Source organism: Oncorhynchus tshawytscha, unplaced genomic scaffold (genome assembly GCF_018296145.1).
Source record: "Oncorhynchus tshawytscha isolate Ot180627B unplaced genomic scaffold, Otsh_v2.0 Un_contig_12236_pilon_pilon, whole genome shotgun sequence".
NCBI classification, from domain to species: Eukaryota; Metazoa; Chordata; class Actinopteri; order Salmoniformes; family Salmonidae; genus Oncorhynchus; species Oncorhynchus tshawytscha.
In genome coordinates this window covers 50,001-62,500 of record NW_024609046.1, presented here as the reverse complement: position 1 = coordinate 62,500, position 12,500 = coordinate 50,001, and the positions used below count along the sequence as shown (strand labels likewise).

At 41.4% G+C, this 12,500-nt stretch overlaps 2 protein-coding genes across 2 annotated transcripts in view; both read left to right on the top strand.

Annotated features, from left to right (window-relative positions):
- Positions 1-12,500, top strand: part of LOC121844149 (RNA-binding motif, single-stranded-interacting protein 3-like) — a 43,242-nt gene that overhangs the window by 17,264 nt on the left and 13,478 nt on the right. The gene's annotated exons all lie outside the window — the stretch shown is intronic.
- The window catches only part of LOC112220584 (nuclear factor 7, brain), a 3,030-nt gene continuing 2,010 nt past the window's right edge, over positions 11,481-12,500 (top strand). Inside the window, exon 1 of the mRNA XM_024382429.2 lies at positions 11,481-12,500. This exon is cut by the window's right edge and continues 2,010 nt beyond it. Coding sequence (XP_024238197.2) covers positions 11,909-12,500 — 592 coding nt within the window. The 5' untranslated portion in view covers positions 11,481-11,908.

Below are 12,500 nucleotides of genomic sequence, written 5' to 3'. Positions count from 1 at the left end.
AGAGTATCTACACAGCACAGTATCTACATAGCAGAGTACCTACATAGTGCACTACCTACATAGTACAGTACCTACATAGTCCAGTATCTACATAATATGGGACAGACACACACACCCGGAGGCCTGGAATCCAGACCAGCTCACACAGTCCATCATCCAATTACCTCCCAGCTTCACAGAGACAGAACCAAACTCAGAGGCCAGAGGCAGAGTATTGAAGCTGGGGTCATTGTATCCTGTTAAGGGACAGAGAAGGAGACAGAGAGACAGAGATAGAGAGAAAAATAGGAGAGAGAAAGAAATAGAAGGAGAGAGACAGAGAAATATGAGAGAGAGAGAGAAATATGAGAGAGAGAGAGAGAGAGATAGGAGAGAGAAAGAAATAGGAGAGAGAGAGAGAGAAATAGGAGAGAGAGAGAAATAGGAGAGAGAGAGAGAGAGAGAAATAGGAGAGAGAAAGAAATAGAAGGAGAGAGAGAAATATGAGAGAGAGAGAGAAATAGGAGAGAGAAAGAAATAGAAGGAGAGAGAGAAATAGAAGGAGAGAGAGAGAGAAATAGGAGAGAGAAATAGGAGAGAGAGAGAAATAGAAGGAGGAGAGAAATAGAAGGAGAGAGAGAGAAATAGAAGGAGAGAGAGAAATAGGATAGAGAGAGAGAAATAGGATAGAGAGAGAAATGGGAGAGAGAGAGAGAAATAGAAGGAGAGAGAGAAATAGGAGAGAGAGAGAGAGAAATGGGAGAGAGAGAGAAAAAATGGGAGAGAGAGAGAAATAGGAGACAGAGAGAGAAATGGGAGAGAGAGAGAAATAGGAGAGAGAGAAATAGGAGAGAGAGAGAAATGAGAGAGAGAGAAATAGGAGAGAGAGAGAAATAGGAGACAGAGAGAAAATAGGAGAGAGAGAAATGGGAGAGAGAGAGAAATAGGAGACAGAGAGAAATAGGAGAGAGAGAAATAGGAGAGAGAGAGAAATAGGAGACAGAGAGAGAAATAGGAGAGAGAGAAATAGGAGAGAGAGAAATAGGAGAGAGAGAGAAATAGGAGAGAGAGAAATAGGAGAGAGAGAAATAGAAGAGAGAGAGAAATAGGAGAGAGAGAGAGATAGAGAGAGAGAGAGAAATAGGAGAGAGAGAGAAATAGGAGAGAGAGAGAAAATAGGAGAGAGAGAGATGGAGAGAGAGAGAGAGAGAGAGAAATAGAAGGAGAGAGAGTGAGAAATAGGAGCGAGAGAGAGAGAGAAATAGAAGGAGAGAGAGAGAAATAGGAGAGAGAGAGAAATGGGAGAGAGAGAGAAATAAAGGAGAGAGAGAGAGAGAAATGGGAGAGAGAGAAATAGGAGAGAGAGAGAAATAGGAGAGAGAGAGAAATAGAAGGAGAGAGAGAAAATAGAAGGAGAGAGAGAAATAGGATAGAGAGAGAGAAATAGGATAGAGAGAGAAATGGGAGAGAGAGAGAGAAATAGAAGGAGAGAGAGAAATAGGAGAGAGAGAGAATGGGAGAGAGAGAGAAATAGGAGACAGAGAGAGAGAATGGGAGAGAGAGAGAAATAGGAGAGAGAGAAATAGGAGAGAGAGGAAATAGGAGAGAGAGAGAAATAGGAGAGAGAGAGAAATAGGAGAGAGAGAGAAATAGGAGAGAGAGAGAAATAGGAGAGAGAGAGAAATAGGAGACAGAGAGAGAAATAGGAGAGAGAGAAATAGGAGAGAGAGAAATGGGAGAGAGAGAGAAATAGGAGACAGAGAGAAATAGGAGAGAGAGAAATAGGAGAGAGAGCCTGGAGAAGAGAGAAATAGGAGACAGAGAGAGAAATAGGAGAGAGAGAGAATAGGAGAGAGAGAAATAGGAGAGAGAAAATAGGAGAGAGAGAAATAGGAGAGAGAGAGAGAGAAATAGGAGAGAGGAAGAGAGAGAGAGAGAGAGAGAGAGAGAGAGAAAATAGAAGGAGTGAAAGTGAGAAATAGGAGCGAGAGAGAGAGAGAAATAGAAGGAGAGAGAGAGAAATAGGAGAGAGAGAGAAATGGGAGAAGAGAGAAATAGAAGGAGAGAGAGAGAAATAGGAGAGAGAGAGAAATGGGAGAGAGAGAAATAGAAGGAGAGAGAGAGAGAGAGAAATGGGAGAGAGAGAGAAATAGAAGGAGAGAGAGAGAACTAGGAGAGAGAGAGAAATTGGAGAGAGAGAGAAATAGAAGGAGAGAAAAATAAAGAGAGAAGTAGAATAGGTATGTAGTGATGGAGGGATGTGCAGAAATCTGTCTTCATGTCTCTAATTGATTTTCCAGAGCAGTGTTCGATATTTGTTGCGTGAGGGAGATGATGCTATTCTGGGAATGTGTTTTCAACTAAACCCTTCTGTCAGATTGGCAGCCCACTAGATCAGACCTCGTCTATATCAGCCTGGGAAGAGGAGTAGAGGAAGAGCCCACTAGATCAGACCTCGTCTATATCAGCCTGGGAAGAGGAAGAGCCCACTAGATCAGACCTCATCTATATCAGCCTGGGAAGAGGAAGAGCCCACTAGATCAGACCTCATCTATATCAGCCTGGGAAGAGGAGTAGAGGAAGAGCCCACTAGATCAGACCTCGTCTATATCAGCCTGGGAAGAGGAGTAGAGGAAGAGCCCACTAGATCAGACCTCGTCTATATCAGCCTGGGAAGAGGAGTGGAGGAAGAGCCCACTAGATCAGACCTCGTCTATATCAGCCTGGGAAGAGGAGTAGAGGAAGAGCCCACTAGATCAGACCTCGTCTATATCAGCCTGGGAAGAGGAGTAGAGGAAGAGCCCACTAGATCAGACCTCATCTATATCAGCCTGGGAAGAGGAAGAGCCCACTAGATCAGACCTCATCTATATCAGCCTGGGAAGAGGAAGAGCCCACTAGATCAGACCTCGTCTATATCAGCCTGTGAGCTGATCCCATAGACTGTGTCGCAAATGGAACCCTGTTCCCTTTGAAAGATACAGAGGGAGAGACACACACTGAGATAGAGAAATATATATATATATATAGAGGGAGAGAGAAACACTGAGATAGAGAAATATATATATAGAGAGAGAGAGAGAGAGAGACACACTGAGAAAGATAAATATATATATATACATAGAGAGAGAGAGAAACACACTGAGATAGAGAAATGTATATATATATAGAGAGAGAGAAACACACTGAGACAGAGAAATATATATATATATATAGAGAGAAACACACTGAGACAGAGAAATATATATATATATATAGAGAGAGAAACACACTGAGACAGAGAAATATATATATATATATATAGAGAGAGAGAACACACTGAGATAGAGAAATATATATATATATACATAGAGAGAGAAAAATATATATATATATAGAGAGAGAGAGAGAAACACACTGAGATAGAGAAATATATATATATATATATAGACAGAGAGAGAGAGACACACTGAGATAGAGAAATATATATACATAGAGAGAGAGAGAGAGACACACACTGAGATAGAGAAATATATATATATATATATAGAGAGAGAAACACACTGAGATAGAGAAATATATATATATATATACATAGAGAGAGAGAGAGAAACACACTGAGATAGAGAAATATATATATATATATAGAGAGAGAAACACACTGAGATAGAGAAATATATATATATATATATATAGACAGAGAGAGACACACTGAGATAGAGAAATATATATACATAGAGAGAGAGAGAGAGAGACACACTGAGATAGAGAAATATATATAATAATAGAGAGAGAGACACACTGTGATAGAGAAATATATATATATATAGAGAGAGAGAGAGAGAGACAGAGAGACACACTGAGATAGAGAAATATATATATATATATATATATATATAGAGAGAGAGAGAGAGAGACAGAGAGACACACTGAGATAGAGAAATATATATATATATAGAGAGAGAGAGAGAGACAGAGAGACACACTGAGATAGAGAAATATATATATATATATACATAGAGAGAGAGAAATATATATATATATATAGAGAGAGAAAACACACTGAGATAGAGAAATATATATATATATATATAGAGAGAGAGAAACACACTGAGATAGAGAAATATATATATATATAGAGAGAGAGAAACACACTGAGATAGAGAAATATAATATATATATATATAGAGAGAGAGAGAGACACACTGAGATAGAGAAATATATATATATATATATATATATATATATATATATAGACAGAGAGACACACTGAGATAGAGAAATATATATACATAGAGAGAGAGAGAGAGAGAGACACACTGAGATAGAGAAATATATATAATAATAGAGAGAGAGAGAGAGAGAGAGACACACTGAGATAGAGAAATATATATATATATATATAGAGAGAGAGAGAGAGAGACACACTGAGATAGAGAAATATATATATATATATAGAGAGAGAGAGAGAGACAGAGAGACACACTGAGATAGAGAAATATATATATATATATATATATATATATATATATATATATAGAGAGAGAGAGAGAGAGAGAGACAGAGAGACACACTGAGATAGAGAAATATATATACATAGAGAGAGAGAGAGAGAGACAGAGAGACACGACACACTGAGATACAGATATATATATATATGTATATATATAGAGAGAGAGGTGCTACTATGCAATTATCTAGTGTCCACTTACCTCAGTGTCTCCATCCTGCTGTTATAGCTGGTTAACAGAGATCACCTTGTTATCTAGTGTCCACTTACCTCAGTGTCTGCTGCTATAGCTGGTTAACAGAGATCACCTTGTTATCTAGTGTCCACTAACCTCAGTGTCTGCTGTTATAGCTGGTTAACAGAGATCACCTTGCTATCTAGTGTCCACTAACCTCAGTGTCTCCCTCCTGCTGGTTAACAGAGATCACCTTGTTGTCTAGTGTCCACTAACCTCAGTGTCTCCCTCCTGCTGGTTAACAGAGATCACCTTGTTATCTAGTGTCCACTAACCTCAGTGTCTGCTGTTATAGCTGGTTAACAGAGATCACCTTGTTGTCTAGTGTCCACTTACCTCAGTGTCTGCTGAAATAGCTGGTTAACAGAGATCACCTTGTTGTCTAGTGTCCACTAACCTCAGTGTCTGCTGCTATAGCTGGTTAACAGAGATTACCTTGTTATCTAGTGTCCACTAACCTCAGTGTCTGCTGTTATAGCTGGTTAACAGAGATCACCTTGTTGTCTAGTGTCCACTTACCTCAGTGTCTGCTGTTATAGCTGGTTAACAGAGATTACCTTGTTATCTAGTGTCCACTAACCTCAGTGTCTGCTGTTATAGCTGGTTAACAGAGATCACCTTGTTATCTAGTGTCCACTAACCTCAGTGTCTCCATCCTGCTGGTTAACAGAGATCACTTTGTTATCTAGTGTCCACTTACCTCAGTGTCTCCCTCCTGCTGGTTAACAGAGATCACCTTGTTGTCTAGTGTCCACTAACCTCAGTGTCTGCTGTTATAGCTGGTTAACAGAGATCACCTTGTTATCTAGTGTCCACTTACCTCAGTGTCTGCTGTTATAGCTGGTTAACAGAGATCACCTTGTTATCTAGTGTCCACTTACCTCAGTGTCTGCTGTTATAGCTGGTTAACAGAGATCACCTTGTTATCTAGTGTCCACTTACCTCAGTGTCTGCTGTTATAGCTGGTTAACAGAGATCACCTTGTTGTCTAGTGTCCACTTACCTCAGTGTCTGCTGTTATAGCTGGTTAACAGAGATCACCTTGTTGTCTAGTGTCCACTAACCTCAGTGTCTGCTGTTATAGCTGGTTAACAGAGATCACCTTGTTGTCTAGTGTCCACTTACCTCAGTGTCTCCCTCCTGCTGTTATAGCTGGTTAACAGAGATCACCTTGTTGTCTAGTGTCCACTTACCTCAGTGTCTCCCTCCTGCTGCTATAGCTGGTTAACAGAGATCACCTTGTTGTCTAGTGTCCACTTACCTCAGTGTCTCCCTCCTGCTGCTATAGCTGGTTAACAGAGATCACCTTGTTATCTAGTGTCCACTAACCTCAGTGTCTCCATCCTGCTGCTATAGCTGGTTAACAGAGATCACCTTGTTATCTAGTGTCCACAGCAGACATTAGCAGCAGGTTAGGGATCTCTTTGTGACTGGAGCTACTGAACTGTAGCGGTCTGGACTACGTCCTAAATGGCACAATATATTCTGTACTCTATCCCTACATTCTGTATTCCATCCCTACATTCTGTATTCCATCCCTACATTCTGTATTCCATCCCTACATTCTGTATTCCATCCCTACATTCTGTATTCCATCCCTACATTCTGTATTCCATCCCTACATTCTGTATTCCATCCCTACATTCTGTATTCCATCCCTACATTCTGTATTCCATCCCTACATTCTGTATTCCATCCCTACATTCTGTATTCCATCCCTACATTCTGTATTCCATCCCTACATTCTGTATTCCATCCCTACATTCTGTATTCCCTACATTCTGTATTCCATCCCTACATTCTGTATTCCATCCCTACATTCTGTATTCCATCCCTACATTCTGTATTCCATCCCTACATTCTGTATTCCATCCATCTACATTCTGTATTCCATCCCTATTCCATCCCTCTGTATTCCATCCTACATTCTGTATTCCATCCCTACATTCTGTATTCCATCCCTACATTCTGTATTCCATCCCTACATTCTGTATTCCATCCCTACATTCTGTATTCCATCCCTACATTCTGTATTCCATCCCTACATTCTGTATTCCATCCCTACATTCTGTATTCCATCCCTACATTCTGTATTCCATCCCTACATTCTGTATTCCATCCCTACATTCTGTATTCCATCCCTACATTCTGTATTCCATCCCTACATTCTGTATTCCATCCCTCATTCTGTATTCCATCCCTACATTCTGTATTCCATCCATCTGTATTCCATCCATTCTGTATTCCATCCCTACATTCTGTATTCCATCCCTACATTCTGTATTCCATCCCTACATTCTGTATTCCATCCCTACATTCTGTATTCCATCCCTACATTCTGTATTCCATCCCTACATTCTGTATTCCATCCCTACATTCTGTATTCCATCCCTACATTCTGTATTCCATCCCTACATTCTGTATTCCATCCCTACATTCTGTATTCCATCCCTACATTCTGTATTCCATCCCTACATTCTGTATTCCATCCCTACATTCTGTATTCCATCCCTACATTCTGTATTCCATCCCTACATTCTGTATTCCATCCCTACATTCTGTATTCCATCCCTACATTCTGTATTCCATCCCTACATTCTGTATTCCATCCCTACATTCTGTATTCCATCCCTACATTCTGTATTCCATCCCTACATTCTGTATTCCATCCCTACATTCTGTATTCCATCCCTACATTCTGTATTCCATCCCTACATTCTGTATTCCATCCCTACATTCTGTATTCCATCCCTTCATTCTGTATTCCATCCCTACATTCTGTATTCCATCCCTACATTCTGTATTCCATCCCTACATTCTGTATTCCATCCCTACATTCTGTATTCCATCCCTACATTCTGTATTCCATCCCTACATTCTGTATTCCATCCCTACATTCTGTATTCCATCCCTACATTCTGTATTCCATCCCTACATTCTGTATTCCATCCCTACATTCTGTATTCCATCCCTACATTCTGTATTCCATCCCTACATTCTGTATTCCATCCCTACATTCTGTATTCCATCCCTACATTCTGTATTCCATCCCTACATTCTGTATTCCATCCCTACATTCTGTATTCCATCCCTACATTCTGTATTCCATCCCTACATTCTGTATTCCATCCCTACATTCTGTATTCCATCCCTACATTCTGTATTCCATCCCTACATTCTGTATTCCATCCCTACATTCTGTATTCCATCCCTACATTCTGTATTCCATCCCTACATTCTGTATTCCATCCCTACATTCTGTATTCCATCCCTACATTCTGTATTCCATCCCTACATTCTGTATTCCATCCCTACATTCTGTACTCTATCCCTACATTCTGTATTCCATCCCTACATTCTGTATTCCATCCCTACATTCTGTATTCCATCCCTACATTCTGTATTCCATCCCTACATTCTGTATTCCATCCCTACATTCTGTACTCTATCCCTACATTCTGTATTCCATCCCTACATTCTGTACTCTATCCCTACATTCTGTATTCCATCCCTATATTCTGTATTCCATCCCTACATTCTGTATTCCATCCCTACATTCTGTATTCCATCCCTACATTCTGTATTCCATCCCTACATTCTGTACTCTATCCCTACATTCTGTATTCCATCCCTACATTCTGTATTCCATCCCTACATTCTGTATTCCATCCCTACATTCTGTATTCCATCCCTACATTCTGTATCCCTACATTCCCTATCCCTATTCTGTATTCCATCCCCACATTCTGTATTCCATCCCTACATTCTGTATTCCATCCCTACATTCTGTATTCCATCCCTACATTCTGTACTCCATCCCTACATTCTGTATTCCATCCCTACATTCTGTATTCCATCCCTACATTCTGTATTCCATCCCTACATTCTGTATTCCATTCCTACATTCTGTATTCCATCCCTATATTCTGTATTCTATCACTACATTCTGTATTCCATCCCTACATTCTGTATTCCATCCCTACATTCTGTATTCCATCCCTACATTCTGTATTCTATCCCTACATTCCCTATGGGCCCTGGTCAAAAGCAGTGCACTATATAGGGAACAAAGTGCCATTTGGGCGGTGCATCCTGAGATCTTTCTTAAAAAGTCCTTCAGCCACTATGATCCTGGCCTGGTGGGACTTCCTCTGGTCTTGATATGTGATCTACCTCTGGTCTAGGTGTCATGTGATCTACCTCTGGTCTAGGTGTCATGTGATCTACCTCTGGTCTAGGTGTCATGTGATCTACCTCTGGTCTAGGTGTCATGTGATCTACCACTGTTTTAGGTGTCATGTGATCTACCTCTGGTCTTGGTGTCATGTGATCTACCTCTGGTCTAGGTGTCATGTGATCTACCACTGGTCTAGGTGTCATGTGATCTACCACTGTTTTAGGTGTCATGTGATCTACCTCTGGTCTTGGTGTCATGTGATCTACCTCTGGTCTAGGTGTCATGTGATCTACCACTGGTCTAGGTGTCATGTGATCTACCACTGTTTTAGGTGTCATGTGATCTACCTCTGGTCTTGGTGTCATGTGATCTACCTCTGGTCTAGGTGTCATGTGATCTACCACTGGTCTAGGTGTCATGTGATCTACCACTGTTTTAGGTGTCATGTGATCTACCTCTGGTCTTGGTGTCATGTGATCTACCTCTGGTCTAGGTGTCATGTGATCTACCACTGTTTTAGGTGTCATGTGATCTACCACTGTTTTAGGTGTCATGTGATCTACCACTGTTTTAGGTGTCATGTGATCTACCACTGGTCTAGGTGTCATGTGATCTACCACTGTTTTAGGTGTCATGTGATCTACCACTGTTTTAGGTGTCATGTGATCTACCACTGTTTTAGGTGTCATGTGATCTACCACTGTTTTAGGTGTCATGTGATCTACCACTGTTTTAGGTGTCATGTGATCTACCTCTGGTCTAGGTGTCATGTGATCTACCTCTGGTCTAGGTTTCCATGTAATATTCTCTATTTCTCTCTCTCACACACACACACACACACACACACACACACACACACACACACACACACACACACACACACACACACACACACACACACACACACACACACACACACACACACACACACACACACCAGGCAGACGTTATGTTTTTCTATCCTTCTGGGGACCCTAAAAACTATTTCCATTCAAAATCCTATTTTCCCTAACCCCTAACCCTAAACCCAATCCCTAACCCTAAACCTAACTCCTAACCCTAAACCTAACCTATAACCCTAAACCTAACCCCTAACCCTAAAACAATAACCCTTAAAATAACCCTTACCCTAACCTATAACCCTAAACCTTACCCTAACCTATAACCCTAACCCTTACCCTAACCTATAACCCTAACCCTTACCCTAACCTATAACCCTAACCCTTACCCTAACCTATAACCCTAAACCTTACCCTAACCTATAACCCTAACCCTTACCCTAACCTATAACCCTAGCCCTTACCCTAACCTATAACCCTAAACCTTACCCTAACCTATAACCCTAAACCTTACCCTAACCTATAACCCTAACCCTTACCCTAACCTATAACCCTAACCCTTACCCTTACCCTAACCTATAACCCTAACCCTTACCCTAACCTATAACCCTAACCCTTACCCTAACCTATAACCCTAACCCTTACCCTAACCTATAACCCTAACCCTTACCCTAACCTATAACCCTAACCCTTACCCTAACCTATAACCATAACCCTTACCCTAACCTATAACCCTAACCCTTACCCTAACCTATAACCATAACCCTTACCCTAACCTATAACCATAAACCTTACCCTAACCTATAACCCTAACCCTTACCCTAACCTATAACCATAACCCTTACCCTAACCTATAACCCTAACCCTTACCCTAACCCTAACCTATAACCATAACCCTTACCCTAACCTATAACCCTAAACCTTACCCTAACCTATAACCCTAACCCTAACCTATAACCATAACCCTTACCCTAACCTATAACCCTAAACCTTACCCTAACCTATAACCATAACCCTTACCCTAACCTATAACCCTAACCCTTACCCTAACCTATAACCATAACCCTTACCCTAAACTATAACCCTAACCCTTACCCTAACCTATAACCATAAACCTTACCCTAACCTATAACCCTAACCCTTACCCTAACCTATAACCATAACCCTTACCCTAACCTATAACCCTAACCCTTACCCTAACCTATAACCATAACCCTTACCCTAACCTATAACCCTAAACCTAACCCTAACCTATAACCCTAACCTAACCTATAACCCAAACCCTTACCCTAACCTATAACCCTAAACCTTACCCTAACCTATAACCCTAACCCTTACCCTAACCGCTAACCTTTTACCTGAACCCTAATTCAAATCCTAACCCTAATCCAAACCCCTAACCCTAACCCTAATTCTAATCCTAACCCTAATCCAAACCCCTAATCTTAAAATAGCCTTTGTCCTCATGGGGACTTAAAAAATGGCCCCAGGAGAGAGCATATTTTCCTTGTTTTACCTTACTTGTGGGGACTTCTGAGGCTTTTAGGTCCCCACAAGGGTAGGAGAACCAAGCCACCCACATTACTGTGGTGTCAACAGGGAGTTATTGTTTATTGTTGTCACTAGTACCAACAGAGGTGTGATCATTCCCTGTATGTTTTGAGCTGACCGATACCATTAAAAATAAACTTAGTCATTATATATATATATATATAACAGCTATTACATTCCAATCGTTCTCCTATAGTTACACCACTACACAAGTTCAACCAATCGTTTTCCTGCGTGAATAAAAGGCTCCTTGATAACCAAAGTGTAACTGACCTCAAACGTCATCGCTGATTGGCTGATCAGGGTTTTCGTTGGCGTCAACTGAAACACACAACTTACCTGTCTAACCACTCTTGGTTGTCTGTAAACTCTGAGGGCCAAGCTGAGTACAGCTCACTACTGTTAAACGTTGAGCTCTACGGTGTTCCACTCAGGTGGACCCCACAACGATTTAATTTGGATTCATGTGGGTAAGACCCGAGAGATATTAGAAGGACATACCATCGTCAGAACTGTCATCTCCAAGTGCAGCTTCACCTTTTTTTGGGGTGGGTGGGGGGTGGATTTGGGACTGTATTTGAGTGGAGAGTAAAGTACAGAAGCTGTTACAGAACGAGGAGAGGCAGCGGAGTGAGATAATGGCATCCGGATCATCTCTACCAGAGGACAGGTTCTCCTGTCCCATCTGCTGTGACGTCTTCAAAGATCCTGTCGTCCTGGCATGTGGCCACAGCTTCTGTGAAGTCTGTCAGCAGGAATACTGGGCAGATAAGAAACCTTGGAAATGTCCAGTTTGTAGGAGAAGATTTCCCGTAGCTATGACTCAACCTCCTCGTAACCTGGCGTTAAATGACGCGTGTGAGGCCTTCTTACAGGAGAGAAGGCAGAGAGCTTCATCTGGGTCTGAGATACAGGATGGGAGTCAGAGAGCTTCATCTGGGTCTGAGATACAGGATGGGAGTCAGAGAGCTTCATCTGGGTCTGAGATACAGGATGGGAGTCAGAGAGCTTCATCTGGGTCTGAGATACAGGATGGGAGTCAGAGAGCTTCATCTGGGTCTGAGATACAGGATGGGAGTCAGAGAGCTTCATCTGGGTCTGAGATACAGGACGGGAGGCAGAGAGCTTCATCTGGGTCTGAGATACAGGATGGGAGGCAGAGAGCTTCATCTGGCTCTGAGGTGCTCTGCAGTCTGCACGGTGAGAAATTCAAACTCTTCTGTCTGAAGG